The 24,698-nt window shown below is 62.4% G+C and overlaps 12 protein-coding genes across 12 annotated transcripts; 5 read left to right on the top strand and 7 right to left on the bottom strand.

Moving 5' to 3' along the window:
* Positions 1-217: 217 nt before the first annotated feature.
* Positions 218-1,139, top strand: RHTO_06286 (peroxiredoxin 5, atypical 2-Cys peroxiredoxin; the record flags this gene model as incomplete). The annotated part of the gene is made up of 6 exons (XM_016419947.1): position 218; positions 321-366; positions 436-483; positions 568-612; positions 678-783; positions 873-1,139. Coding segments are annotated over 6 exons (513 nt in total).
* A 169-nt stretch (positions 1,140-1,308) lies between these two features.
* RHTO_06285 (uncharacterized protein) lies at positions 1,309-2,378 on the bottom strand (the record flags this gene model as incomplete). Its single annotated transcript, XM_016419946.1, has 3 exons — positions 1,309-2,042; positions 2,108-2,221; positions 2,282-2,378. The coding sequence occupies 3 exons, from the start codon at positions 2,376-2,378 to the stop codon at positions 1,309-1,311; spliced, it is 945 nt and encodes a 314-aa protein (XP_016275400.1).
* An 82-nt stretch (positions 2,379-2,460) lies between these two features.
* RHTO_06284 (inositol-polyphosphate multikinase) lies at positions 2,461-3,715 on the top strand (the record flags this gene model as incomplete). Its single annotated transcript, XM_016419945.1, has 3 exons — positions 2,461-2,724; positions 2,825-2,998; positions 3,083-3,715. The coding sequence occupies 3 exons, from the start codon at positions 2,461-2,463 to the stop codon at positions 3,713-3,715; spliced, it is 1,071 nt and encodes a 356-aa protein (XP_016275399.1).
* Positions 3,716-3,988: 273 nt separating this feature from the next.
* RHTO_06283 (SNARE associated Golgi protein) lies at positions 3,989-5,643 on the bottom strand (the record flags this gene model as incomplete). The annotated part of the gene is made up of 6 exons (XM_016419944.1): positions 3,989-4,544; positions 4,609-4,776; positions 4,864-4,959; positions 5,020-5,085; positions 5,143-5,452; positions 5,514-5,643. 6 exons carry the CDS (start codon positions 5,641-5,643, stop codon positions 3,989-3,991), a joined length of 1,326 nt encoding a protein of 441 aa, XP_016275398.1.
* Positions 5,644-6,782: 1,139 nt separating this feature from the next.
* Positions 6,783-11,187, top strand: RHTO_06282 (cellular morphogenesis protein; the record flags this gene model as incomplete). The annotated part of the gene is made up of 4 exons (XM_016419943.1): positions 6,783-7,756; positions 7,814-9,837; positions 9,898-10,097; positions 10,156-11,187. 4 exons carry the CDS (start codon positions 6,783-6,785, stop codon positions 11,185-11,187), a joined length of 4,230 nt encoding a protein of 1,409 aa, XP_016275397.1.
* Positions 11,188-11,535: 348 nt separating this feature from the next.
* Positions 11,536-14,229, top strand: RHTO_06281 (Zn(2)-C6 fungal-type transcription factor; the record flags this gene model as incomplete). Its single annotated transcript, XM_016419942.1, has 9 exons — positions 11,536-11,589; positions 11,648-11,793; positions 11,855-11,994; positions 12,068-12,389; positions 12,455-12,846; positions 12,905-13,183; positions 13,242-13,491; positions 13,550-14,134; positions 14,193-14,229. 9 exons carry the CDS (start codon positions 11,536-11,538, stop codon positions 14,227-14,229), a joined length of 2,205 nt encoding a protein of 734 aa, XP_016275396.1.
* A 90-nt stretch (positions 14,230-14,319) lies between these two features.
* On the bottom strand, positions 14,320-17,284 carry RHTO_06280 (ENTH domain containing protein; the record flags this gene model as incomplete). The annotated part of the gene is made up of 5 exons (XM_016419941.1): positions 14,320-16,052; positions 16,109-16,487; positions 16,542-16,850; positions 16,921-17,019; positions 17,222-17,284. 5 exons carry the CDS (start codon positions 17,282-17,284, stop codon positions 14,320-14,322), a joined length of 2,583 nt encoding a protein of 860 aa, XP_016275395.1.
* A 473-nt stretch (positions 17,285-17,757) lies between these two features.
* Positions 17,758-18,976, top strand: RHTO_06279 (histone acetylation-related protein; the record flags this gene model as incomplete). The annotated part of the gene is made up of 4 exons (XM_016419940.1): positions 17,758-17,902; positions 17,992-18,054; positions 18,114-18,227; positions 18,285-18,976. The coding sequence occupies 4 exons, from the start codon at positions 17,758-17,760 to the stop codon at positions 18,974-18,976; spliced, it is 1,014 nt and encodes a 337-aa protein (XP_016275394.1).
* Positions 18,977-19,181: 205 nt separating this feature from the next.
* RHTO_06278 (uncharacterized protein) lies at positions 19,182-20,776 on the bottom strand (the record flags this gene model as incomplete). The annotated part of the gene is made up of 5 exons (XM_016419939.1): positions 19,182-19,265; positions 19,350-19,671; positions 19,728-19,928; positions 19,985-20,128; positions 20,184-20,776. 5 exons carry the CDS (start codon positions 20,774-20,776, stop codon positions 19,182-19,184), a joined length of 1,344 nt encoding a protein of 447 aa, XP_016275393.1.
* Positions 20,777-21,062: 286 nt separating this feature from the next.
* RHTO_06277 (signal recognition particle subunit SRP19) lies at positions 21,063-22,021 on the bottom strand (the record flags this gene model as incomplete). Its single annotated transcript, XM_016419938.1, has 4 exons — positions 21,063-21,388; positions 21,442-21,541; positions 21,601-21,751; positions 21,816-22,021. 4 exons carry the CDS (start codon positions 22,019-22,021, stop codon positions 21,063-21,065), a joined length of 783 nt encoding a protein of 260 aa, XP_016275392.1.
* A 295-nt stretch (positions 22,022-22,316) lies between these two features.
* RHTO_06276 (ATP synthase mitochondrial F1 complex assembly factor 1) lies at positions 22,317-23,541 on the bottom strand (the record flags this gene model as incomplete). The annotated part of the gene is made up of 3 exons (XM_016419937.1): positions 22,317-22,697; positions 22,760-22,999; positions 23,062-23,541. 3 exons carry the CDS (start codon positions 23,539-23,541, stop codon positions 22,317-22,319), a joined length of 1,101 nt encoding a protein of 366 aa, XP_016275391.1.
* Positions 23,542-24,018: 477 nt separating this feature from the next.
* Positions 24,019-24,511, bottom strand: RHTO_06275 (uncharacterized protein; the record flags this gene model as incomplete). The annotated part of the gene is made up of 3 exons (XM_016419936.1): positions 24,019-24,135; positions 24,205-24,435; positions 24,509-24,511. The coding sequence occupies 3 exons, from the start codon at positions 24,509-24,511 to the stop codon at positions 24,019-24,021; spliced, it is 351 nt and encodes a 116-aa protein (XP_016275390.1).
* Positions 24,512-24,698: the final 187 nt, after the last annotated feature.

The raw sequence follows: 24,698 nt of genomic DNA, 5'->3' as shown, positions 1-24,698 counted from the left end.
CAATTCAGAGGATACAATACTACTCGATGCAGTCCTATTCCCGCAAAATCACGAGCGGTTGCCGTCGAGCCAGGTTCAACTCCGCCTCGTCCGTTCGCGACGTGCCCCACCTTGACCTCTTCCCCCACGCAACAGGTGCGCCCATCGTGCACCACTGCGAGCTCACAGACACTCATCACTGACCCGTAGACCCGCGCGCACAGCCGATCAGACAGCCAGTGCGTCGACACGCTGACCCAACCCCCTCCGGCTTCACTCGGCTCCCCTCTGGGCTTGCGTGGGCGTACGGTGGAAGCTGACACGCTTGAACTCACTTGCAGTGACCATCGAAGTTGGACAGACCATCCCCGACGCAGAGCTCGGCTAGTACGCACCCTCCCCCTCCCCCTCCTCCCCTCCGATGGCTGATTAATTCGATCCGTCTCGCCTCAACAGCGTCCCGTACACGGACGAGCTCGAGGACCCGAGTGTCTGCGGTCTTCCGTGAGTGGTCGTCCCTCCCACGAGTGAGGAATGCAGGCGAAGAGTCTCCGGGACTTGAACTCATACCTAGCCTCACTCGCACAGCTCCAAGATCCACACCCACAAGGACTGGAAGGGCAAGAAGGTCGTGTGAGTCCGCCTCGCTCGTCCTGCTCGCCTGCTCGGCGCTTACGAAAGCCTCTTCCGACGTCCAGCATCTTCGGCATCCCAGGCTCCTTCACCAAGACTTGCTCGGAGAACCACCTACCTCCCTACGTCACCGCGTACGACCAGTTCAAGTCCAAGGGCGTCGACGCGATCGTGAGTCCCCGCTGCTACTGTCCAGCCGTTCATTCCGAGCGACTGTGTGCAGCAACCTTGCTAACTCTGCCCTCGTCTCCCCCGCACAGTACTGCATCGCCACGAACGACATGTTCGTTCAGTCCGCCTTCGGCCGCGTCCACAAGACGGGCGACAAAGTCATCTGCATCTCGGACGCCTCGATGTCGTTCCTCCGCCCCGCCGGGCTCATTCAGGACCTCTCGCACGTCGGCTTCGGCGAGCGCGCCAAGCGCTTCGCGCTCGTCGTCGACGATCTCAAGGTCACGTATGTTGGGGAGGAGACCGGACCGGGAGTTGGACCGTCGGGCGCCGAGGCGGTTTTGGCGAAGCTTTGAGCGGGTGAGGGTGGGGGAATAGCAGTGCCGTAGCGCTTGGGAAGGAATGATACCAAGGTCGCAGTCCAGTACGCTTTACAGGCAATCAGCCCGAGGGACACGAGTAGGCGAAGCGAGAATGAGTCTAAAATGTATGCGAGAGTTGCGGTGAGAGGGCCAAGTCGCCCGCCTACTTCCTTGCCTCCTCCTCCATCCTCACGGCAACCTCATGCAACCGGTCCTTCTCATCCAACGCGTCCCTCCTCTCCCTCAACTCGCCAATCTCCCTCCTCACCTCCCTCCTCTCCTCCTCCAACTGCCGCATCATCTCCACCAAGCGCTTCTCGTATTCGCCCTCCTCGATGCGCTTGACAGGCGCGAGGACAGATAGCTTGGATTTGAACCACCGCCAGCCTTCGCCGAAGACGCGGTCGGATCGGTCCGCGAAAGTCTCGAACGAGGGCTCGTTGATTTTGGATGTCGAGGCGGGGGTAGTGAGGAGTGAGGTGGGCTGTGTGGATGGAGCGGTAGCGGCGGGAGAGGCAGGAGGAGCGCGGAGAGAGGATTGGGCGACGGGCTCGTCTGGATCAAGCCCTTGCTCGAGTCGCCGCATGCGCCGTCGTTGTTCAGACCACGCGATAAACTTGATTCGTCCTACATCGAGCTCGTTGACGAATCCTTGCAGTATCGTGCTTGCAAGTGCGAGGGTGACGCCCGCTCGGAGGTGTAGCAGAGGAGGGGAAGCTTGTCGCAGGACGCCGGAGAAGGCTGTGCCGGCTAGCAGACCTGAGAGGGAGGTGTCGAGGAGGTTGGCGGTGTGGGGGGATTGGAAGGGTACGGGAGGGTCGTCGGGTTTGGGAGGGAGAGGGGAAGGGTGGAGGGAGAAGTGGGTGAGGAGAGGCGTAACGGCGTATTCCCGGACGGCTGCAAGACACGGGAGGTCAGAACTAGCTCCATGAAGCGTATGACGATCCAGTCACGCCACGCACAGAAGAAGGTGAAGCCAAATACGCCCGTCCTGGCACCCGCAGAGACGGCGGCGGGAGTGGCAAGGATATTCCGCATGACCGCAATCGTCGCTCCTCCTGTGCCACCCATTATACCTGTCAAGGACACTCGAGTGTCAGCCAAGCCCCTCGGACAGCTGTGAGAAGAGGACGCACCGGATGCGAAAGAATACGAGATGACCCTCCACGGCGCCGTCCTGAGTGTGTAGTCCGCCAGCGATGTGTACTCGTACTCCCCAGCAGTCTTTTCCATTACAGCACGAGTCTCGTGAGCGGAAGGCGAGCGTGTGTAGCTGGCAGACCCGCGAGTTCGTCTCTCTCCGCGAACGACGAAGATGGCTTTCGCTCACCAAGTCGGAGGACATGCTGCGACCATCCTGGCCTCGCCCATAGACGCTTCGACACTCATCAAGCCCGCTTCGGCGCGCGAACTCGCCTTCTACACGCAGGTCGCGCCAACTCTCGCTGATGGGACCCTTCTCGGCGAGTGGACGCCCGCTTTCTACGGGACGCTCAAGCTGGAGGGCAAGGTCGGTCAGTCTGGCGCTGTCGAGAAGCTCGACACGGCTGGAGATGAGGAAGGAGAGGTTGAGCCCGCGGTGCGTGCACTTCGAGGTTGACTGAGGCGGTGCTGCCCTCCTCGACGAGGCGAACGAGCGAGTCTGACCGTCTTCCGGTACTTCTTCTGTGCCCGCGTAGATGCTCGTGTTGGAGAACTTGACGTACCGCTTCGTCCGGCCGAACGTCCTCGACATCAAACTCGGAACCCAGCTCTTCGACGAGGATGCGAGTGAAGAGAAGAAGGCACGGATGACGAAAGCGGCGGCAGCGAGCACGAGCGGCGAGACTGGCATACGGTTGACGGGCTTCCAGGTGCGCAGGAAGTCGTTGGGACTGGCAGGCTCGAGTCCCAGGCTAACTTTGCCTTTGCCCTCTCCCGATGCCATTTCCTTGCAGGTCTGGGACGCCGCCTCGCAGGCGTACATTACGACAGCAAAGCCATACGGCCGCTCGCTCAAGCCCGCAGAACTCCCGTCCGGCATCACTCGCTTCTTCTACCCTCCGCTCTCATGCCTCTCGCAGGCAGAGAAGGACGCCCTCGACTTTGCGCCAGCTGCGTCCGCGCCATCTACATCTGCTGCCGGGTCTGCTTCTTCTTCTCCCGCGCCCGCAACGCCTCGAACGCCCGCCCCTCTCCCGCTCGATCTCCTCCTTCCCGTCCTTCGCACCCTCATCCGCCGACTAGACGAGCTCATCTCGCTCTTCTCCACCCTAGAAATCCGTATGCGAGGCGGCTCGCTCCTCATCGTCGTCGAAGGCGACCCCTCCGCACTTGAAGCCGCCCTCCTCCGCTCAATGGACGACGACGAAGATGACGCGGGGAGCGTCTCAACTACCGATGGCGATGGGAACGCAAAGCCTCATACGAGGCTCGCGTACGAGATGCGGCTTATTGATTTTGCGCATACGAGGGCTGCGCCGGGAGAAGGACCGGATGAGGGCGTGTTGAAGGGCTTGCGGACGGTCAAGACACTGCTGGAGGATCTCACGCAGAAATTGACGGAGAAGCAGAAGCAGGAGGAGGCGTAGGCGGGCAGAAGTCGTCGCAGTTGCAGTGCCTTGTTGTGTAAAGTCTTCGTTCTGACCTCGCCACTCCTCAATTCTCCGATGCGGCTCAATCCTGAGAACGTGTACGAGAGTAGATGGCAAATAGCGGCGAGAGCCAGGGAGAGTGCTACACGTGAGTTCGCGAGAGTCGGGGAGAAACCTTAGCCCGCACAGCGAGCGAGAGTATAGGGTATGGAAGAATACATGGCTGGAAAGCGGAGATGCGGAAAGTGTCCTTTCAAGCGTGCAAGCTCTTCACCTCGACGCTCCCGTCGCGCCGTAATGCCCTCCTCCTTGACGCTGGCCCGGCCAGTACCGCTCCTGCGCGTCGCTCGGCGGCTGATACGCGATTCCGCCCTCGGAAGGCGGCGGTCCATACTGGTCCTCCGACGCGCCTCGCAGCGGGAGGTGCCCGTACCGTCCCTGCTGTTGCTGAGCGTTGTACCCGAGTCGGGGCACGCTGTCGAGTCCCTCGTCGCCCGCCGTCCGTCCATCCTGCCACGCCGCATCGCCCCTCACAGCCGGACTCTTGGCGCTCCACGCTCCGCCATCGTCCTCGTCCTCGTCTTCCTCCTCAACAGTCCTCCACCGCCCACTCTCGGTCCTCACCATCCCCATCGCCTTCTCGTCCCTGTTCTGCGGCGCGATATACGCGAGCCCGGCGTCTCCGTCGAAGGCGGCTTCGGCGAGCGAGGAGCGGCGATGCAAAGCGGGGACGGACTCGTCCGAGGACTCGGGGTCGAAGGGGTTCGTCGCGAGTGAGGATTTCTCCATGTCGCGCAGGACTTCGGGGTAGTAGCGGCGGGCGCGCCTGCAGTTCGCGAGCTCGGTCAGCTCACCCGTCTGTGACGAAATGGAAGGGAAGCGAGACGAACATGTACACGATGTAGAGAGCCAGAACGGTCGCAACCGCCGTGCCGAAGAACACGGAGAGCGAGATGACGCGCTGCTTGTGTACGTTGGCAGGATCGGTAGTCTGCTTGTTCAGGCCAAAAAGATAGCCAAGATATACGACGGCAAGCTGCTTCGGAAGCGAGACGATGCTGTAGATTCGTGTGAAGTTAGCACGAGAGGGAGAGATTCTTGTCTAGGGTCGTTCCGAGCGAGGGCAAGCGAGGAGAACCACGCACATCGCGATCGAATAGTACCAGATCGACATGCCCACGGTCGACTGGACAGCCGTGACGACGTGTCCTGGCACTGCCGAGAAGCGGACGACGATGATGCTGCGAGACAGGAAGGTCAGCTCAACTCGTTCGCGCAGGTTCAGCGGGGTCCGCACGCACATCCAAAGACCACCATGGCGCATCAGTCGCGCGATGCAGGCGTAGAAGATGCTCTTCTGCTCGATTCTGCCCGGGGAAGAGGAGTCGGCTCGCGAGAACTGCTCTTAAAGACGGCCGACGCACTTTGCTGCATGCCCTGTCAGGAAATACTTGAACGCAAAGAAGCACAGGACCTCGCCGATGAACGTGCCGGCGCAAGCGATCGCGAACCCGATCCAGACACCCCAGATCAAGCCGACGACGAGGAGGACGATTTCGTGACCGCCGAGCGGGGGGAAGGAGAGGATGACGAGGATAGCGACGGGGATAAGCCACGAGACGGGCAGCTTGACAATGTCCTCCTTGTGCGGCTCAAACTTCTCGACGATGGTGTCGCGGTAGATGGCGAGGAGGACGACGGCGGCGATTCCTGCGGCGCCCGCGAGCCACCACACTGCAGCGCGGAGATGTTAGCAATCCGTTCACGGCGCGCAACAGCGGGAAAAAGAACGCACGCCAGTACTTGCGCTTGACAGAGTTCCTCGCAGTCTGTTTCCAGTTGTGTGTCCGGACGAACCGCACGATCTCGCTGCCGGCCTCCTTCGCCTCTGCCCACTCTTCTCGTGCCCAGTTGCCCAGTCCCATCGTGCCAGGAGCGGGCGACGTCGAGGAGAAGGACGTTAGAAATGCGGGAGGCTAAGCGGGGCGGGAACGAGTCGCGGGAGAGTGGGGCTTCAACAGCGGTGCTCGTAGCGAGTCAGAGAGGCCGTTGCAGCGTGCAAACCCAGCCTGCGGGCGTGGTGAGCGATGCGGGCGGTGAGGACGAGCGAAAGGAGTTGACGAGGCGGTGCCGCATGAAGGCGAGGTGACAAACGATGGCGTGGGACGCCGTGAACAGGCTCGAAGCACTCTTTGCAGTCTACTGATCCGTCTACAGGTCGCGCCCACCTCGAACGGCGCGACGAGCCAGCCTTCGAGCCGTCCTCGAAACGGAGATCCCGTCTCCTCCACGTCCACCGCTTGGCCGGCTGTCTCCGTTCGCCCAGCATCTTCTGCAGATATGTCCTGCAAGCCATCTCAACTGGAAGCCCTCAAAAGGCGTGTGAGAGCTGGTCGACGCGCTGCTACACGCGAAGCCGACGGTGAGGGCTGAGAACGGCGTGAGAAGGCGACGCCGGGGCGAATCGATGCTGCAGACTTCGTCAGAGAAGTCTAAGTAACCCAGCCATGCCCCAAGCGAGCCTTTCTGTCGTGTTCGAAGGTCGACCTTGCTCGAGTTGGAGGAAGAGCGGTTCTCCTCGACCGACGCTTCTCTTCTCGCCGTGCTTGCTGCTGGGTTGGTCGCTGGAGCGGACTGGGGATCGCACAAGGACGCCACATCGCCCGCGCAGTCACTCGTTCGCACGCATCGACTCTCGTCCTCCCGCTCACACCGCCTGCTCGACCGACTCGTCCGCCGACCCCTACACATCTCTCGCGGGACTCGCTGAGCAGTCAGACTGTGCCTTCGAGAGCTAGTATCGGAATCAGGTGCGTAATCAAGTCAGCTCGAGCGATTGTTGGGCTGGAGAAGGCCATATTGCGGGACAGGAGATTCTGGGCGAACGGGGGCCGTTGCGGGTCACATCCACCGCGAGGGAGGTGGAGGGGAACAGATGGAGATGCCAGGAGCACACAGAAGAAGCTCAAGGAGGCGCTACGACGACAAGACGGCCAAGCTGACCCGCCGGACGCTTCGACCTTCAGGGTGTTTGCCGACCGACACACGGCTTCGTACAGCCAGGATGGCTCGCCCGCGCTCACGGCCTACATCAAGGCACTCTAGCGACTTTCTCTCACCCACTCGCACCCTCTCGCTGTTCACCATGGCAGGCGTCGCCGCTGCCCAGTCCTCCTCCCTCCCTCAGATCGACTTCTCCTCGCTCGGCACCGTCGCCGTCGTCGGCAACTTTGCCGGTCTCTCCCTCTACGACCCATCAAACCCGCCGCAGACCTACGACAGCCGCGCATCGACCTTGCTCGCCCGGACCGCCGACGGCGACCTGCGAAGAATTGGCGCAACAGACGATGGCGGGAGCATCTCTGCCATCTGTCAGTCACCTGATAAGATCGTGTTCGTCGGCGGGAACTTTACGTCAATGGGCGGAGTAGCGGCAGCCAACATTGCGGGCTACAACTCGTCGAGCGAGATGTTCTTTGCGCTGGGCGACGGGCTCAAGGGCGAGGTGCGGACGCTCTCGTGCAACGGCACGACCGTATATGCAGGAGGCGAGTTTACGGGATCGATGGGCGGACCGAATGTTGCGGCGTGGTCGACGAGCCAGAAGGCCTGGACGGACTTGCCGCTGTACGGGTTTAATGGGGCGGTCGAGTCGATCCAGCCGTCCCAGGACGGTCGATCGCTCTTCTTTGGCGGCGCCTTCTCTACCACCTTCAGCAACTCGTCATCGGCCGGCCCGCCCGCCAGCTCTTCCTCGTCGCCTTCGTCGACCGACTCCTTCCCCTCTCTCGGCTCCTCCCTCACGCCTATCTCGCTCAATTCGTCCGACTACTGGGCTTCACCGACAACCTGGGAGTCCGGTTTCGGCCGCCCGCAGTATATTTTCTGCCCGCGCCACGCGGACGGGGTCGGCGCGAGTTGGCTGCTTGTCGACGGCCAGGCTGGGTTCTTCATCGCGAGGATGTATCGGCAGTTGAACGTCAGGGGCATCAGGCTTGGGAACACGTTCTATGAAGGCCGGGGGACGAAGAACTTTTCGTGAGTCTGGCTTTCTCCCGCTCCCTCCAAGTCAAGCTGACAAGCCGTCCCCCGCAGCGTTGTCTCAATCCCCGACGACCAAGTCCTCGAGCTCACATACGCGAGCGACCCATCAGACCCGTCCTCGCCCCTCGTCACCTGCTCCTCCGACTGCCCGCTCGCGCACAACGCCTCAGTCCCGTACCAGGACTTCCTCTTCCCCGAAGGAACGTCCCTGACCGGCTTCCAGCTCAACATCTTCGGCTGGTACGGCGCCGGCGGAGGTCTGCATCTCTTGCAGCTCCTCAGCGAGGGCTCGTACGCCTACGCCGTCGCGGACGACAACCTCTCGCCCTGCGCGAATGGACTCGGCGCCTCGACGCAGGCGAGCGTCTCGACTTCGGGGCCGTGGACTAAGACGAGCGTCACGACGTCGATTGCGGGCACGACGCAAGAGGTCTTGGTTGCCAACGTCGAGGGCGGGAGCGGCACGAAGAACGCGCCCAGCATCACTTGGCAGCCTTACGTCGCCGAGCCCGGCCAGTACGCCGTCTACTTTGTCACGCCCGGCTGCACGCAAGCCGGTACCTGTGGCCAGCGAACGTCTGTTCTCGTCACCGCGACGCCGAAAGGCGGCTCGGCGAACGAGACGACTGTCGACCAGACGAACGCGCAGGACCAGTCGACGCTCATCTACAACGGCACGCTCGACGCTGGAGCTGACAGTCTGTCGGTCAAGATGACGCTCGCTCCGAACGGCGCGCTCAACGCCGGAACGACGTATCAGATCGTCGCGGACTACGTCAACCTCGTCGCGGCGTCGACGAACGGTTCGTCCGTCCGTATCGAGCGCGGGTTCGGCCTGTACGAGTACCCGCTCGTCGACTCGGGCGCGTTCGGCGACGCTGTCCCAACTGCGCAGGCGACGAGCGTCAACGCCTCGTCCACCTTGACGAACGCCACGGGCCTTGACGCCGTCTCCTTCCGCCTCGACCAGGGCGCCGTCGTCAACTCGATCGTCACCGTTGGCACCGGCTCGGACGCGCAGGTCTTCATCGGCGGCAACTTTACCTTCTCGAACAACTCGCAAGTCTCGCACAACGTCCTCGCGTACAAGCTCGACCAGGTCATTGTCGCTCCGAATGGCGGCCTCAACGGGAACGTCAATAGCCTCGTCGAGCTCAACGGCGCAGTCTACGCCGCGGGAACGTTCACGGCGTCGCAGGACAATGCCGTCTCTGGCTTGCGGGGCGTCGCCAAGTGGAACTATTCGAGCTCGACGAGCAAGGCGTGGGAGCCTCTCGGCAACGTGCCCTCGGTGGGCGGGACGATCCAGCAGCTCGCGGCTGTCGGAAGCGGCGACAACGCTGCGATCGTCGCTGCCGGAGCTGGCGGATCAGGACTCGCCTTCTACAATCCGGCCAGCTCCTCCTGGAACTCGACCGCAGCGGGTCTCTTCCTCGGCAACCTGACGGCGGTTGGAACTGCGGCCGCGCCGACCAGCTCGAACGCGACGACTTACCTCGCCGGCAACATCCTCGCGGCCGTCAAGAACGGCGCCCCGGGAGGAGCGGTCCTCAGCAGCGACAAGCACGGCATCCCTCAGCTCTCGTCGTTCGGCTTCGGTTTCAACGGGTCGTCTAGCTTGTCGAACGCCTCGGCAGCGTCGAGCAAGTCGACCGCCTCACGCCGAGCACTCATCCGCAAGAGCGCCCCACGCCTCGCCCTCGAGCCCCGCGCTCAGCCCGCCTCGTCCGTCAATCTCACGCTTCCTTCGCCAATCCAAGCCATCGCCGCGACGGGAAGCGGCGACCAGCTCCTCGCAGGCGCGTTCTGGAAAAACGGCTCTACCAACCTCATGCTCGTCGGCGGGTCCTTTGCTTCGTCAGCCGGCGTTGCGAACCTCGGCGCCTACGACACGAAGGCTCAGACGCTCTCGGCTTTGCCAGGCGAGTCTGTCACCGGGACGGTTACGACTCTCGACGTGATCGGCGACACTCTTTGGGTCGGCGGCAACTTCACGACCGTGTCGGGTCGCCAGGGCTTTACGACGTACGACTTGCAGCACACGACGCCTGACGACAGTCAGCCGCCCCTATCAGGTGCGTGGCCTCTTACTCCCGCTCTTCACCGCTCCCGCTTACTTGTCTCGCGCTATGCAGGTTGGGCGGGTACGAACGCCACCGTCAACGCCATCGCACAGCGTCCCGGCTACGACGATCAGGTCATCGTCGCTGGCGCTTTCGCATCGGCCGGTTCGCTCTATTGCGCGAGCGTGTGCCTTTGGGACAACAAGAAGCTCCAGTGGTCCTCGCTTGCGACCGGCTTGCAAGGCGTTGTTGGCGCGATCGACTTTGCTGGCGTGAGTCCATGGCGTCTCTCGTCATCGTTGTACGTGCTCACCTCGAGCCATTCCGCAGGACAAGAGCGAGTACTTGATCGCGGCCGGCAACTTCATCCTGAACGGGGAGACGCGCTACATCGCCCGCTGGAGCTTCAAGAACTCGACATGGCTCTCGCTTGGTGCCGCCAACGACCTGCCTGGACCAGCGACTGCCGTCTCGGCCGACGACCACAACGAGGACAAAGTCTTCGTCGCCGGATCTTCGACATCCGGCACGCTTTACCTCCGCTATTGGAACGGCACGACGTGGTCGGACATTACGAACAACACCCTCGGCGCCGGCTCCGGCATCCAGCAGCTCGCCTTTGTCCCGCTGTCGAACAACCACGCGGCGAACAAGGTCGTCGAGTCGGACCGCATGCTCCTCGTCTCGGGCGTCCTCCAGATCAACAACACGGCCGTTTCGTCTGCCCTCTATGACGGCGAGTCGTGGTATCCTTACCTCATCGCGACCTCCGCCACCGGCTCAGCCGGCATCATCGCGAAGCTCTTCTACTCCGTCTCCAACTTCTCCCTCAGTGGCGGCCACCACCTCGCAGCCGGCCTCGTCATCCTCATCTCCATCGCCATTGGTCTCGGCCTCGTCTTCCTCCTTGTCCTGATCGGCCTTCTCATCGCCCTCGCCCGCCGCAAGGACGAGCCGCAGTACCCACCGCCTGACGCACGACGCGGCTACGAGTCGGGCACGGAGACCTCAAGCATCAACGGGCTGCACCGGCCAAATTCGCTGTTGCAAACGGTTGGCGCGGCGACGGCCGTCCTGCTCGACCCGAAGGGCGAGAAGGCGGTTGACCACGACTCGCTGAACGGCGGAGCGGCAGGTGGCAGCCTCGACGACGGCGCACTCGGCTACGGGTCCGACTACGGCGACGACGCGGAACCGTCGACGGCGCTCGCGCGGTACTCGTTCCACGCGGAGCACCCCGGCGAGTTGACAATCTCCACGAATGAGCAACTCACCATCCTCGAGTCGTCGGACCCGAACTGGTGGATGGTAGCCAACAGCCAAGGCCAGCGTGGTCTCGTCCCGCTCTCATACCTCGCCTGAGCGGAGTCTCCGGAGCCACTCCCTCCCCCTTCTTATCGCTTCGCCTCTCTCTCTCCTTCGTCTCTTAGCCCTCATCTGTGCCGCTGTGCTGCACCTTACCCCAGTCACTCGTTCTCGCCCAACCCTCGCAGACCTTAGATATCCCTCCTCTCGTTCGTTCGCGATACCCTTTTCTTTCTTTCTTTCTCTGGTAATATCAGCGTCGCAAGTTCACAGTGTTAGCCCGTATGGGCGCCTTTGCTCAGCGATAAGCAGGCAGCGACTCCTCGCCGGCCATCCTCGCCTTTCGCTGCGTCGACTCGCTCTCGCTCATCGTGCTGGCTTCGTTCGGGTTCGATAACAAGCGCCATGGACGACCAAACTGCTGCTGGCTCTGCCGACCGTGACCGCACGCAGAACGAAGTGAGTTTCTCCACCACTTTGTCCCGACCCTCCTCAAACTGATGAAGCCGATTTACAGGCCTGCACCGCATGCCGAGCGGTCAAGCGACGATGCATGAACGAGGGCAAGGGCTCTGTGTGCACGCGCTGCCAGAAAATGGGCCTCAGCTGCGAGTATCACCAGCTGAAGAGGGGCAGGAAGCCCGGCACGCAGGTCGGGTCAAAGTGAGTCCGCATCGCTGTTCGAGGGGGTAATCGCACGCTGACCCGTCGTCGTGGTATACAGGAAACGACACGCTGCATCTGCCGACACGGGCGACCTCGATAGCCAAGAATCGGCGCAACCCTTCGCCTCGACCTCTTCTCAGCCGGCCGATAGTCCAGCATCAGGCAGCGAGCGGAGGGATTGGCTTGCGGACCTGCTCAGTATGTCAGAGACCGTCTAAGAGACGGTCAGGGAAGCCAGAGTCGCCCAAAACTGACTGTTTCGCGCCAGCAGCACAACAGGCGAACGGAAACGGCGCCGCACAGTCAGCGCATCCGCAAAGCTTCGCCACTGGCATGACAGCAGCAGCAGGATCGTCGTCGGCTCAGTCGCCAGCTCAGGCCGTGCCGGCGATCGGAGGCTTCTCCCTCGAGAAACTCTACGAGGAAAGGCAAAACGTGGCGGGCGACAGGAACGATCCGCGGCAGCAATCGCTTGCCGACGCTTTCGCGCCGCGGTCTGCGCGACGGAGACCGCAGCAGCCGGAGCCCGTCTTCGAGGACGCTGTCAAAGCGGGCATCGTGCCGGAGGAGCAAGTACCCGGACTCTTCAGCTTGTGCGCACGAATCCTCACTCGCGCTCTGCTCTCGCTTGTGATGGCTGACCTTGTGAGTGACGCAGCTACTTCATGCACCTCAACCCAATGACCTCTCTGCTTGATCCCGAACTTCATACGGCTGCCTTCTGCCGGGCGCGATCCGCCATCCTCTTCACGGCAATCCTCACCGTCTCGGCCAAAGTCTGCCTGCCCGTCCTGCTCGGCCCTGCGCTCAAGCACGCAAAGGTTCTCCTCGGCCAAGCTTTCGAGGCCGGAACGAACAACCTCGAGCTCGTCCAGGCGCTCGCAACTCTCGTCTTCTGGCAAGACCCGACCGACGACAGCGGCGCGCGCAAGCTCGCCTACGCCGTCCGCTGCGCTTTCGAGCTCGGAATCCACAAGCGAGGTCCGCGACCTTTGCCCCAGGGCGAGTTGGAGCGACGCCACTTCCTCAATCCGGAACGAACCTGGATCTGTGCGTCTTTTCCGCGCTCGAGAGTACAGGACCATCCTGACCTTGCGACGCCGCGCAGACCTCACCATCGCCGACCACCGCTTCTCGACGCAGCGCGGTCTTCCAAAGATGATCTCGAATGACTTTCGCGGCGACGCAGTACCTTGGCTACTCGAACACGACTCGGCGCACTTTTGCCCGCATGAGGTCGGCCTCGCACCCCTCCTCGAACTCGGTCGACTGCTCGACATCTTTGCCGTCCTCATCTCGCCTGAAGACGGGTCGCCGTCTGTCGAGCTCATGCGCAGTCTCGAGCGGAATGTCGAAGCTTGGCGCGGCAAGTGGTGTCTGGAACACAGTGCGTAGCACGCTTCTGCGTCCTCTCGCGGATCTGATTCGAGTCTTGGACGGTACAGCCTCTCCCGCAACTCTGCCCTTACAGCCCTCTCAAAAATCCCTCGTTCGCTTCTACGCCCAAGTCCTCCACTTCCAAATCCTCGAAGTCAACCTCTACCTCGCGATCAAGCAGTCTGGCTCGACAGACCCGATCGCTTTCGACCCTCGGCTCACTCCGCCGCTCGTCTTTGCCGGCTGTGTCACGTCAGCGATCAAGGTTCTGGACATCATGGAGCGCGAGCTGCGGTACATGGTGTACAGCTTCGATTCGTGAGTCGCCGCTGTCCTCGTTCGCGAGAGGCCCTTTGTGTTAACGCTGCTCTTGCAGCATGTGGGTCGGCGCCGCAAGCTCCGCCATCTGGCTCACGCAGAACCTGTCGGGCATGGAGCCGCATCAGCGTCGAGCGGCGATTGCCTCCATCAACCGCCTCCAGGCCGCCTGTTCCGACTTGTCTACCAACCAGGAGAGCATGTCCGCGTACACGTCTCGCCTCCTTCAGCACTTGCTGTCGAAGGTTCGACCGGATGCGACGGCAGGACCGACGCAAGGCAGCAGCGAGACTGGTCAGGCAGCAAATCCTCAGCCTGCGACGATGCCGCCGCCGCCTTTCGTGACCGCGAGCTTGAACGCCGCGACCTGGAGTACCGAGCCGAACTCCTTTGGCAGCGGTCATTCAGCATCGCATGGCGTTGGCGTCTTTACAACGGGCGGCATCGGCAACAGCAGCGGATTAGCGACGAGATCCGCCTCTCCGCAGGCCTGGCTCGGCCTGCCTGCTGCACCGCAAGAGACGGGCGACGGACAGCAGGTCGATCCCTCGCTCGACATCTTCGGCGCCAACTTCCTCACGACGATGATGCCGCCGAGTCAGAACTGGGATGCGCCGTTTCCTGCGGACGACGGCGTCCTCTGGTGCGTCTCGCTGTCGCAAATCTCCCTCTTCCGCACTGACACTCAGCTCGACTCGCAGGGAATCGCTCTTTCCGCTCTACCATGGCGATCCGTAGCATGCGTGTTCGAGAGATGCGAATTAAGGCGTCATACTAACACATCGTCCTGTGCTCTCGTGCCGCGCCGCCAAGGAGGAGAAGAGGGTGCTAGATCAGGCTACCGGTAGCTACCCCTGTTGATCCAGAACCGCCGAACCCGCCCGTGCCCGTTGGCTGAGTCGTAAGACCGGCGCTCAGCGGCGTATTGAGCGGCGGGAGCTTCGTCCCGCCAAAAGCGCTGAAGCCGGTTGACTGAGGCTGGAGAGCCGGCGCCGGACTCGCCCACGACGACGGAGTTGCCATGACGTTAGTGTCGGAGGGCGAGAAGGAGGAGCCGAAGCCGGTTGGCTGGGCGGAGAGGGTAGAGGGCGGGCCGAGTTCCGATGCGAGTTTGCTACCGAACGACGAGCTGGGCTGGAAGGGCTTGACGGACGAGCCGGCGAAGCCTGTCGGCTGCGAGGTGAGGAAGGGAGCCGAGGTCGAGTTCATCGACTGGGAGAACGGTGAGGGGGCGGATCCGGGCGACGAGAGGGGCATGGTGGAGAACGGGGTCGGAAGCGAGGAGGGCGTGAAGGAGGAGGAGAAGGGCGTGGTGCTCGATGTGGCCGGACCGGAGGAGAAGGGCGAACTCGTATTCTGCGAACCCGCGGCAGAAGGGCTGCCTGTCCGAGCGAGGTCGGAGGCGATGCTGGCAAAGAGGCCTCCGGTCTTCTGCGCAATGAGCGGCGTGCCGGCTGCAGCGGCGGCCTCCTTCTCCCGCTCTTGCTTGACAAAGGCCGAGAAAGCGTCGAGCTTTGGCGCCTGCTGCTGCTGGGACGGCGTCGACGATCCTGTCGCGGTACCGTTGACCTGCGACGGCTGCAAGCCCGTCTGCTGAGGCTGCATGGGCTGCTGCTGCTGCTGCTGGTACTGCGACGCGAGTCGAGCGGCGAAGGCGTTCGACGCGAGCTCGTTCATGCTGGGACCCGCTTCTGGCTTTGGCTGAGTCTGCGGGATGTTGGTGCCGGGCGCAGGCGCAAACGGATTCCGTGCTCCGGTCTTTTGCGGGACGAGCGGCGAGGGGGAGGAAGATGGTGCGGACGAGGTCGTCGGGGCGAGGTGAGGTGCGCCAGAAGCGACAGGAGCTGAAGAGACGGGAGGCGGCATCGAAGAGAAGGACGACTGGGATTGCTGCTGTTGCTGTTGCTGCTGGAACGGATTGCCAGTCGCCTGCGGCATGATGCTCATTGGTCGCTGGCCGAGCGAGCCGAAGGGGTTGCCCGTCGCCTGCGGCTGGATCCGCCCGAACGGCGAGGCCATGCCCGTCATCTGTGGCTGCATCTGGGGGACAGGCGGAGGCGCCGACGCGAAGGGCATGCCCGTCGCTTGCGGCATCATCCCCTGCTGCTGTTGCCCGAACGGGTTCGGCGCCGCGCCCGTCATCATCATGCTCTGCCGGAACGGGTTCGCCATCATGCCCGTTGCTTGGGGCTGGAGGAAGCCCGTCATCTGGGGCTGCTGCATCGGAGCAAAGCCCGTCATCTGCGGCTGGAGGAACGGGTTGCCCGTCATCTGCGGCATCTGCGGCATGAGACCAGTCGGCTGACCCATGAAGGGCATGCCGGTCGGCTGAGGGGCCGCAAAGGGAGCAAACATCGGCTGCTGCTGGAACTGGCCGCCGGCCATCTGCGGCGAATTGAACATCGAGACCTGCGACGTCTCGATCGACTCGAAGAAATCGGTGAAGGATTTCGGAGCGGTCGAAGAGGAGGGTTCGGAAGTCGAAGGTGCGGAGGACGACGAGGCGGCGGGCGCGGTCGAGGCAGACCCGTTCGTCGTCGCCGTCGCTTTGGGCGTCGAAGCTGTGGAAGGTGCGTCAGCGAAAGGCGCTCTCGTGTGTGAGCCCGATTCGACGCACAGCGAGGCGTTCCACCGTCCGCAATCCGCTTGTTCTCCTTGTACTCCTGCCGGTTCTGCTCAAAGTTCGGGTCGTTGAGGTATTCCTCCAGCGAGCTGGCGAGCGACAACGGCGCATGCTTGATGTTCGGTATTGGGATGTTGAGCACGTTGTAGAGCTTCTTGGCCGTGCCGAGGTAGGCGACGACTTTCTCCGTGTCGCGGCAGAAGGTCTTGTAGATCTTGAGCGCGGTGGTCGCATCGACGTGCGACATGCCGAAGAAGTTCTCGAGGACGTTGATGACGCCCTCGTTGACGCAAGTGAAGAGGACGAGGAGGTCCTTGACGAGCAGCCGGAGAGCCGTCATCGATACATCGTCGTCGACGTCCTCAGTGTAGAACTATCGAGCTGCGAGTCAGCTCAAGATGCAAGAGCTCGTCCAAGCCAAGCTCACCTTTGAGTCGACCAATGCCGCAATCATCCGCTGAATCTCCCTCGTCTCGCGCAACAACCCCTGCTCAACCGTCAACTTCCGCAACCTGTTCGCGGCTCTCCGGTCGCTCTTGTCACGGATAACGTCCCGCTTGAGGTTTCCGTACGCCTTGATTCGGCTCGCAAGGTAGTGGCCGTAAGCAGCGACGTTTGCTGCTTCTTGGCCCGAGAGGCTGAGGGAGATGGACGAGGACGAGAGGTAGGAGAAGACGGGGTCGAGCGAGCCAGATCTCATGATAGTGTGGAGGGTGATGAGCGACTTGAAGACGACCTGTGCGACGTGGCCGTGAGCGAAACGAACGAGCGCAGTAGTCGACTTGCGAGAGGCTCGCGGGACGCACCGTGGGATTCGGATCCCGTAACCGCGTCGCCAGCGTCCGCACAATATCCTGCAGCTGGCCATCTTGATTGAACGTCGCTTGGACGATAGGGTCGATGTACTGGGCGAGGAAGGGAAGGATCAGCGACGGACTGAGCATGCGAACGACTGATTGGCCAGATGCAGTGACGCTCGGATCCGCCCGTTCTAGGCTAATGCACTGTCCCCAACAGAAGGGCCTATCCCTGGACGTCCGCCTTGCCCTCGCCTGCTCCTGCCGGCGTCATGCCATGCGGCCTCTTCGAAGGAGGGCAGCAACTCACCTTGGCCTTTGGCGCCGCCCGCTTGGGCTTCGTAGCCAGCTCGACAGTCTTGCGCATCGACATTCTGACCCGTCAAACGCCGTGTAGAAGGCTGGAGGGCGGCGGAGAGTCGGCCGGAGGTGGTGGGGTGGGAGGCGAGCGATTCGAGCGGGAGGAACGCGGATCGTGAGCAGGCAGCGTAGCCAAGAGTCTCCTGCCAGCAGTCTGCGCCTCCAGCAAGCCTTTTCCAGCGAGTCGAGCGTGGTGTCCGTGGTCGAGCCGTCCTCTCCTCTCCACCACGAGGGCGGCGAAGCCTCTTCTCGCTTACACCCACTCTTGCTGCTGGTCTGTGCTGCTTGTTCGCCGAAGCTATCCTATCAAAGCCGGCCACGCCAATCGCCGACCGCTCGGAGCCTGTTGTCGTCGAGAGAGACCTCCTCCTCCAACCTCACCACCACCCCTTCTGTCGCCTCAACACACGCAAACGAGCCCAGGCAATTGCGCTGATCTCGCTGTCAGCTATCATTTGAGTCGGATCCCGCCGGTCAAGCCCCGCCATGCAGTCTGCGAGCGAAGACGCAACACCTCAGCGCGAGTCCGACCTCTCACCTCTCAGCCTCGCCGATGGCGCTCTCGAGAACGTGACCAAGTGCGGAGACTGTGGGAAGCCGGTGCTGCAGAGCGCGAAGGAGGAACATGCGGGTGCGTTCCGTCCACTTGACCTCTTGGCCTCTTGCTTGTCGGAGGCATCCTGCTGGGCGAGGCTGACCTCTGCTGCTTCCCGACGTTAGCAACGTGCCAAGCGACTCGCGAGGCATCAGATTCGCAACCCTTGAAGCGGCGACTGTCCGAAGGTGCGTCCCCTGCCATTCCTCCTCAAGGCGCTTTCTCGCTAACGCCTGACCTCCCATAGCGTCGACGAACTCGTCTCAGCAGCTCAAAAAGTCGAAGCTCGTCGTGCACCTGAGCGGATCTGCGCCGGACAAGGCTAAGCCGCCTGGCGGGACCGAGAAGAAGAACAAGCGAAGTGTGTGCCCCTCTTCGCGTCAGCTCAAGCTGCGAGACTGACCGGTTCCTCCTGCAGTCGTCGACGTCGACCGACAATGCGGCGTGATCAACGAGAAAGGCTACCCCTGCCCGCGCTCGCTCACCTGCAAGACGCACAACATGTCGGCCAAGCGCGCCGTCCCAGGTCGGTCGCAAGCCTACGACATCCTCCTGTTCGAGTGGCAGAAGGCGAACAAGGCGAACCAGCAGAAGATCGAGGCGGCGAAGTTGGCGGGCCAGCAGCCTCCGCCGACGATCTCGACGGCGAGGCAGCAGGCGGCTGCGGCTGCTGCTGCGACCCAGGCGCAGCACGGAGGCGATGGCGGGGCGTCGGTGGCGATAATGGCGCCCTCTTTCGCGCAGGACCCGAGTGGAGGCATGCCTGCGCCCGCACCGCCGAAGCCGAAGAAGCGCAAGAGCGGATTGAGCGGCGTCGACGGGGGCAGCTTGACATTCAAGGTCCCTGGTGAGAAGAAGGGCAAGAAGGGAATCGTGTACGTCGGCGAGATGGAGGACAGCGACGACGACGGCGGAGCGGACGAACTTGTCGATTCGGATGAGGAGGTCGAGGCGGTCTTGCGTGGACTTGGGCGCGTCGAGCGCGGGCGACCGCTGTGGATTCAGCGAGGAGGCGGAGCAGGGTTCAGCGCTGCGAGTATGTTCAACGGCCGGAATACCAAGCTGAGTAGGCTGCGGGATACGCTGAGGGACGTCTTCCGACCGCTTTGAGGCCCTCTCCTATAATCGTGAACGTAGTCTCGCAGTGATGTTGTACTTTTACGCTGTGCGTTCAACTCGGTAGTTTCGCGAGGCCAGCGTTACAGATAACCGTGAACGACTTATGTACGGGACCGACAGAACGACCAAGAGGCGGAGAGAGACGGCGGCGAAGGCGCAGGGAAAAGGGTATACAGCAGATGTGGCGCAAGGAGCTCTACGGACGCCTCTTGACGGGCGAGTCGCTCGGGCCAACGCTCCTGGGGTCGCCGTGCTCGTCAAAGAACTCCTCGATGTTGCGCTGCGAAGCAGTTGAGCGCACCGGAAGAAGCCGCGGAAGGACGTCAGTACAGGGAAAAAAGAGCGAAGAAGGACTCTCGCGTACGTGAAGGGGGATCGGCTGCTTCTTATCGTGCTCGTCGCGGTAGTGACCGACCCCTTCGAATACTCCGTCGTCCTCGGAGAAGATTCCAAGCGCGCGCAAGCCTTCGTAGATCTCGTAAAGGATGGCGACACTTGGCCCTGCATCGTAAGGGTGTTGAGGGTTGTCGAGGTGCTCAACGATCCTTGCGCCGACATGGACCGGCGCAGTGCTGCCAGGCGCATGCTCCTTCTCGTCGCCGAGACTCGGGTGGTCGACGTGGACGCCGACGGTGGTGCTGTAGTCGGAAAAGAAGAAGCGTTCGCAACCCGTCCTGCGCGCGTACCTGCGACAGACCATTGGTGAGCGGTCTGGCACCGTTGCAGTGGAAGGGCGACGCACAGGAGAGCCTGAGGGAGAAGAGGCTTGGCCCACGAGTCGACGCTTTTGCCGTTCCTGGCATTGCCGAAGTGGTCTGCATTCCAGTCCTCCTCGCGGACGTAACCCGGTCGCTTGAGCTCGACGATGCACAGGTCGAAGCGGTAGTGAGGCTTGGCAGTCGGAGGCCAGGTGGCGAGCGAGAAAATAAAGTCGAGAGCGCTCCTGCGGCGAAGCGTCAGGTCGCGCGCCCTCACTGAGGGGGGAGAAGGCGGACGAACGGCTTGCCCGTTCCCTCGACCACGCCGTACTGCGAGCTGAGGACCAGTTCGAGTCGAGTACCTTTCCTCGTCGGTTGCCAGTGACTGACGAACTGCGTCGCGACACTCATGACGGGCTGGAGCACGTTGACGAAGTAGGTCTCGCTGTCGGAGGGGATGAGTCAGGGACGAAGGACTGCAGGAATTAAGTCGACCTCACCTGGCTTCGGCTTCGTTCGTGAGGTACCGATAAGCTTGTGGTTGGTACGGGACAGGGTGCATGGGAAAGCCTCGAAGTCTTTCCTTCGCCTTGCGCTGCGAGGTCGAGGCGACGGAGAGGCGACTCAGCTCGCGGTTGAACTCCTCGCCGACCTCGACGACTCCTTCGCGAAGCTTCTCGAGGAAGATTCTGTGGTCGTCGTGAGGCCGCAGCTCGGAAAGCGGCGCGACGGTGAGCTTGCGCTCGTCCAACCGCGCCCGCTTGGCCGCGGCGTTGACCGACGGGCGACCGTCGACGATGAACAAGGTACACGGACGGAGGGAACGGTAAAGTAGGTTCCAGACGCGAACCTTCTCCTCGTGCGTGTCGAAGAAGACGGTCGGATCTTGCAGCTTGATTTGGCCAACAAGTTCCGGATCGTCGGGCGCATGCAGACGCGACGGCGCACCGGGGACTTGCTGTACATGGTGCTTCTGGGGGTGCGGCGTGTGAGGCGACTTGTGAATGGAGCGCATGATCGTCTCGCGAGCGTTGGGCTCGAAGGGGTTCTCCGAGCGACGCGAGTCGCCGTAGTAGCGTTGGTAGCGTAGCATGGCGGGCTGTCGAGCGTTGAGCGGGCGAAGTCGAGGAGAAGAAGGGGGAGAAGGGGGAGTAGGGAGAGAAGGGAGAGAAGGGGGAGAAGGCAGGGAACACGCCAAGTCAGTAGCGTGCGCGGGCCCTGTGGGGGACGGCCGTATATCCGATACAGGAGGTGCAGGCGTGCGAGCGAGGAAGAGCCGAGGCGAGGGTGGCTGTGCAAAGTTAGCGTGGAAGAAGCGGCGAAGAAGAGGAGCGTTGCTCGAACGGATAACAGACTTGATCTTGCGTTGCACGGGGGCGCTACCTCCGCCGCTTGATGTGAACCTTCTTGGGCTTGAGCATCTTCTGCATCTGCTCGCGCTTCTTGCGGTCCTCCTCCTCCTTGTCCCGCTTCGCCTTCTCGATCGCCTCGTCGTCCTCGCCACCGCCAAACATGCCGCCGAGCATCCCGCCTAGTCCGCCGCCCTTCATCGCCTGGTCGAGTGTGCCGTGAGAGATTGCCGGGGAGTTTGCGGGAAGTCGGAGGTGAATCGGGGGAAGAGGGTGAGGGTTGTCTTCGGTGGGTGCGGGCGCGTGCGGCTGGTGAGGGCCGAGCAGGGCGCAAATCCGGGCGAGCAGGATGCGCTCTGTCAATTGAATCGTAAGTCAAGAAACAAGAGAAGGGAGAGAGTGTACGGACTGTTCTTGATGGCCGGATTGCGAGGCTTGCCATCCTCGCCCTTGAGGTGCACTTTCACCCGTCCCGGATTCTCCCAGTCCTTCGGATGCGTCTTCAAGGGCTGCGCGTAGCAAAGTGAGTCCAAAGCAAGCGTTTGCGCGAGATGAAGAGGGGACACACCTCGAAGACCGCCTCGAAGCCCAGTGCCCGGCACGCCTTTGCCATCTGCTCCGCAAGGGGCCACTGTAACGCAAGCTTGGCATTCACACGGCGTCCTCCATCCTGCTGCGGTCGCTTCGCGTCGGCGTAGAGAGGGTACAGGGTGTCCCATCTGTCGCGTGGGTGGACGAGGTCAGCGAACGAGAAACCTCGCAGCGTGAGACCCAGCTACTCACCCAGTCCAGTCGTTGTGAGGTGGTCTACCCAGTGAAGCGTCCGGGTGCACCCACAGCGCCTTGGGAATCGTTGGTTCGGGTCCCAGCAAGTCGGCGGGGAGAGCGGGTGCTTTGCCCTTCGCGGCGGCTGAGGGAGCGGGAGGGGGCACGCTCGAGAGGTCGAGGTCCATGTCCTCGGGGTCGCTGTAGTCTTCGATAGTAGGCATCGCAGACGTCAAGCGGGAGCGGTGAGGGGGACGAGGCAGAAGGAGGAGAGGGGGACGAGGCAGAAGGAGGAGAGGGGCTCGTATGCTGGTGTCGACAGCTTCTTCTGGCCTGAAAGCACGCTAGACGCATTGGACATCTTATTGGAGGCGGGCAGATACTATCTCACACGGGAAAGAGGAAAGAGGAGACCAGGAAGAGTCGCTCGTTCTGAAGAACGGGTCGTCACTGCGATACTCGTTGTTATTCTAGTCAGGTAGACAGCATTCCATCTACTTTTGCTCGAGCGCGCGCGCCTCAAGGCGAGAGCTCCGAGATCGAGCCAGCCTTGATGAGCGCCTCGACATTGAACTCCTCCGGCGCCTCGTGGAACGTCCTCAACAACTCTCTCCGCGCCTGTTCAATGTCGCCGCCCTTGCCCGTGTCGTTGTAGAAGAGCTGCATGCGGACGGCGAGGACTTGGGCGTCTGTCGAGTTCAAGGCAACGTTCGGCGTAATCTCGCCGCGCATGAGGACAACGTTGTGCGAGTTGGCGAGGTCGGTGTAGTGCGTGAGGATGAGGTAGGGCTGAGCATACTCTTGGCGAGCCTTGTACTCGGCGAGCGGGGTGAAGAGGACGGTCGAGGGCGGAGGAACGGGTTCGTTGACGCCGGCGGGTTGAGGCAGCAGCGACCATTCCTGCGCGCGAAAGCGGACGTCAGACGCTTCTGCGAGATAACGGTTAGAGAAACTTGACGCACGAGAAGGTGCATTTCCGTCGCCGACGCATCCTCCTGACCCTCAGGGAGTTCTGCGACTCGCGCGAGCGGCAGGACGAAGAGAGGGTACTTGCGCGCGCTGTTGATCATCCGCAAGTACGTCTCCATTGGCACGGCGGCGGACAGGAACCCCTTGGACTGGTGGTACGCAGTCCACAGCTGCGAGAGAGCCGGAGTCGTCAGGTCGGACGCCTTCGAGAGGTCCATGATGTCGTTCAGAGGCTGCAGAATTCGCACATTAGCTTCACGACAGTCTCTTCCATCCTGTGGGAGCCTCTACGCACCTTGACGGGGCTGTCTCCCTGCCTCGACGCCTGTTCCGCCTTCGCTCCTCCCTGCTCCTCGGCCGACGGCAACGGCTTGACAACCTCTGGCTGTTTGAGCTCTTCCTCCGACTTCCTCGGGTCCATACTGCCCGCCTCAACCGGTCCCAGCGACTCCTGCCCGGCCGACTTTGTCGTTTCCGGTCGCGCGGCCATGACGTTCGAAGTTCTGACCCGCTCCTTGAGCTCGTCGACACTGAGCCCTTCCGCCTTGGCCTTGGCCTCTAGCGCTGCTCGATACTTCTCTTCGAACTGCTGCCGTTTCCGCTCGATCCCGGCGCGGCCGCCGACGAGCTGCTCCCAGTCCGGAGTTGCGTTGTGATGAGGAGCTGAGGAGGTGAAGCTGGCGGCGGGGACGGTGCGGGATGCGAGCGGCGTGCGCAGAGGTACTCGCGAGCGAGCAAGGTGGCTCAAGCGGGAGCGTAGCAGCGACACGGACATAGTGAAGTGAAGGGAAGAGGAGAAGAAGCGAAGGCAGGGTCGTGTGCAAAGGCCAGTTACTCAAGACCTCGCTGAAATCAGGCTATGCTCTCTCCTTCCGTCTCTCAACCCCTCCCAGAGACGTTCGGACGGGCGAAGGAGGCGTACGACGGTCGATTCGCCGTGGAGACCCAGCGAAAGGGCAGCGAGGGAGGAGGGAGGAGCGCCCATTAGTGCTGGCTGGGAGCACGAGAGCTCGACGACTAGAGGTCGGCTCCATCGAGAGCCACAGGAACGCCTGGAGAACCGGAAGGAGGCCCGCGCAGAGCAAGCGAGGAGGTCATGCAGAGTCGCCGCGAGCCAAAGGCAGTGGGGGTTTCCTGGAGGAACGCCGGACGATGTTACAACAGTGCACTTCGTTGATGTTCAAGTTGCGCAGGAGTAGGCGATGCGGGGGCTGCAGAGTCGGCGAGTGTCTCCCGTTTCGAACGCGCCGCCTCATCGTTTCAGGTCGTTCTCCGTCGCAACCTTGATTCCGCCCCATCCGTCGAGAGGCTCTTCTCGTCGTGCAGTGTCGAGCAGTTCGGGGAGGTCCTCGATGCCTTGAATGGCCGTCTGATGGGGAGCGAAGGGCAGAGGGTCAGCGAAGGTCCCCTCAGAAACCGCCGAAAGGGAGGCACGCACCCGCAGACAGTTCTGGTAGTCCTTGTACGCCGCTCCACAGTTTGTCTCGAGCTCCTGCTTCTTCTCCTCGATGGCCTTGTTCCGCTTCTCACGTTCCTTCATGCCGGCGGGGGTGTCCGAGGGGTTCGAGAGAGGCGGCGCGATGAGGGTGAGGTACGACTTGAGCCAGTGGTTGAAGCAGGTGTCGTAGTGATGCTTCGGAGCGTTGCAGGCGGGCGAGAGAGAGGACGCCTGTCATTGCGGCGATGAGAAAGGCGCTGAGCGAGAGTCGCGGGGACTGGGGCAGGAGGGACTAAGTGCGCACCATGGCGCAGTCACTGATTGTCTGTAAAGCTGCTTCAGCTGTTCTGCCAGTCCGTTCGAGCCGCGGGAGGTTGTGGACGACGGCGAACCCGTTCTTGACCGCTTGACCGGGAACTGCTCACCTTCAACCCGCTTGCTCGCTTGCGAAACGCTTGCTCGGTCGTGCAACGTTTTGCTAGACACCTGCTCGA

This window comes from Rhodotorula toruloides (genome assembly GCF_000320785.1).
Source record: "Rhodotorula toruloides NP11 unplaced genomic scaffold Scaffold4, whole genome shotgun sequence".
In the NCBI taxonomy this organism is placed as follows: domain Eukaryota; kingdom Fungi; phylum Basidiomycota; class Microbotryomycetes; order Sporidiobolales; family Sporidiobolaceae; genus Rhodotorula; species Rhodotorula toruloides.
The sequence above is the reverse complement of the archived record's forward strand: the minus strand, read 5'-3'. Positions and strand labels throughout refer to the sequence as shown.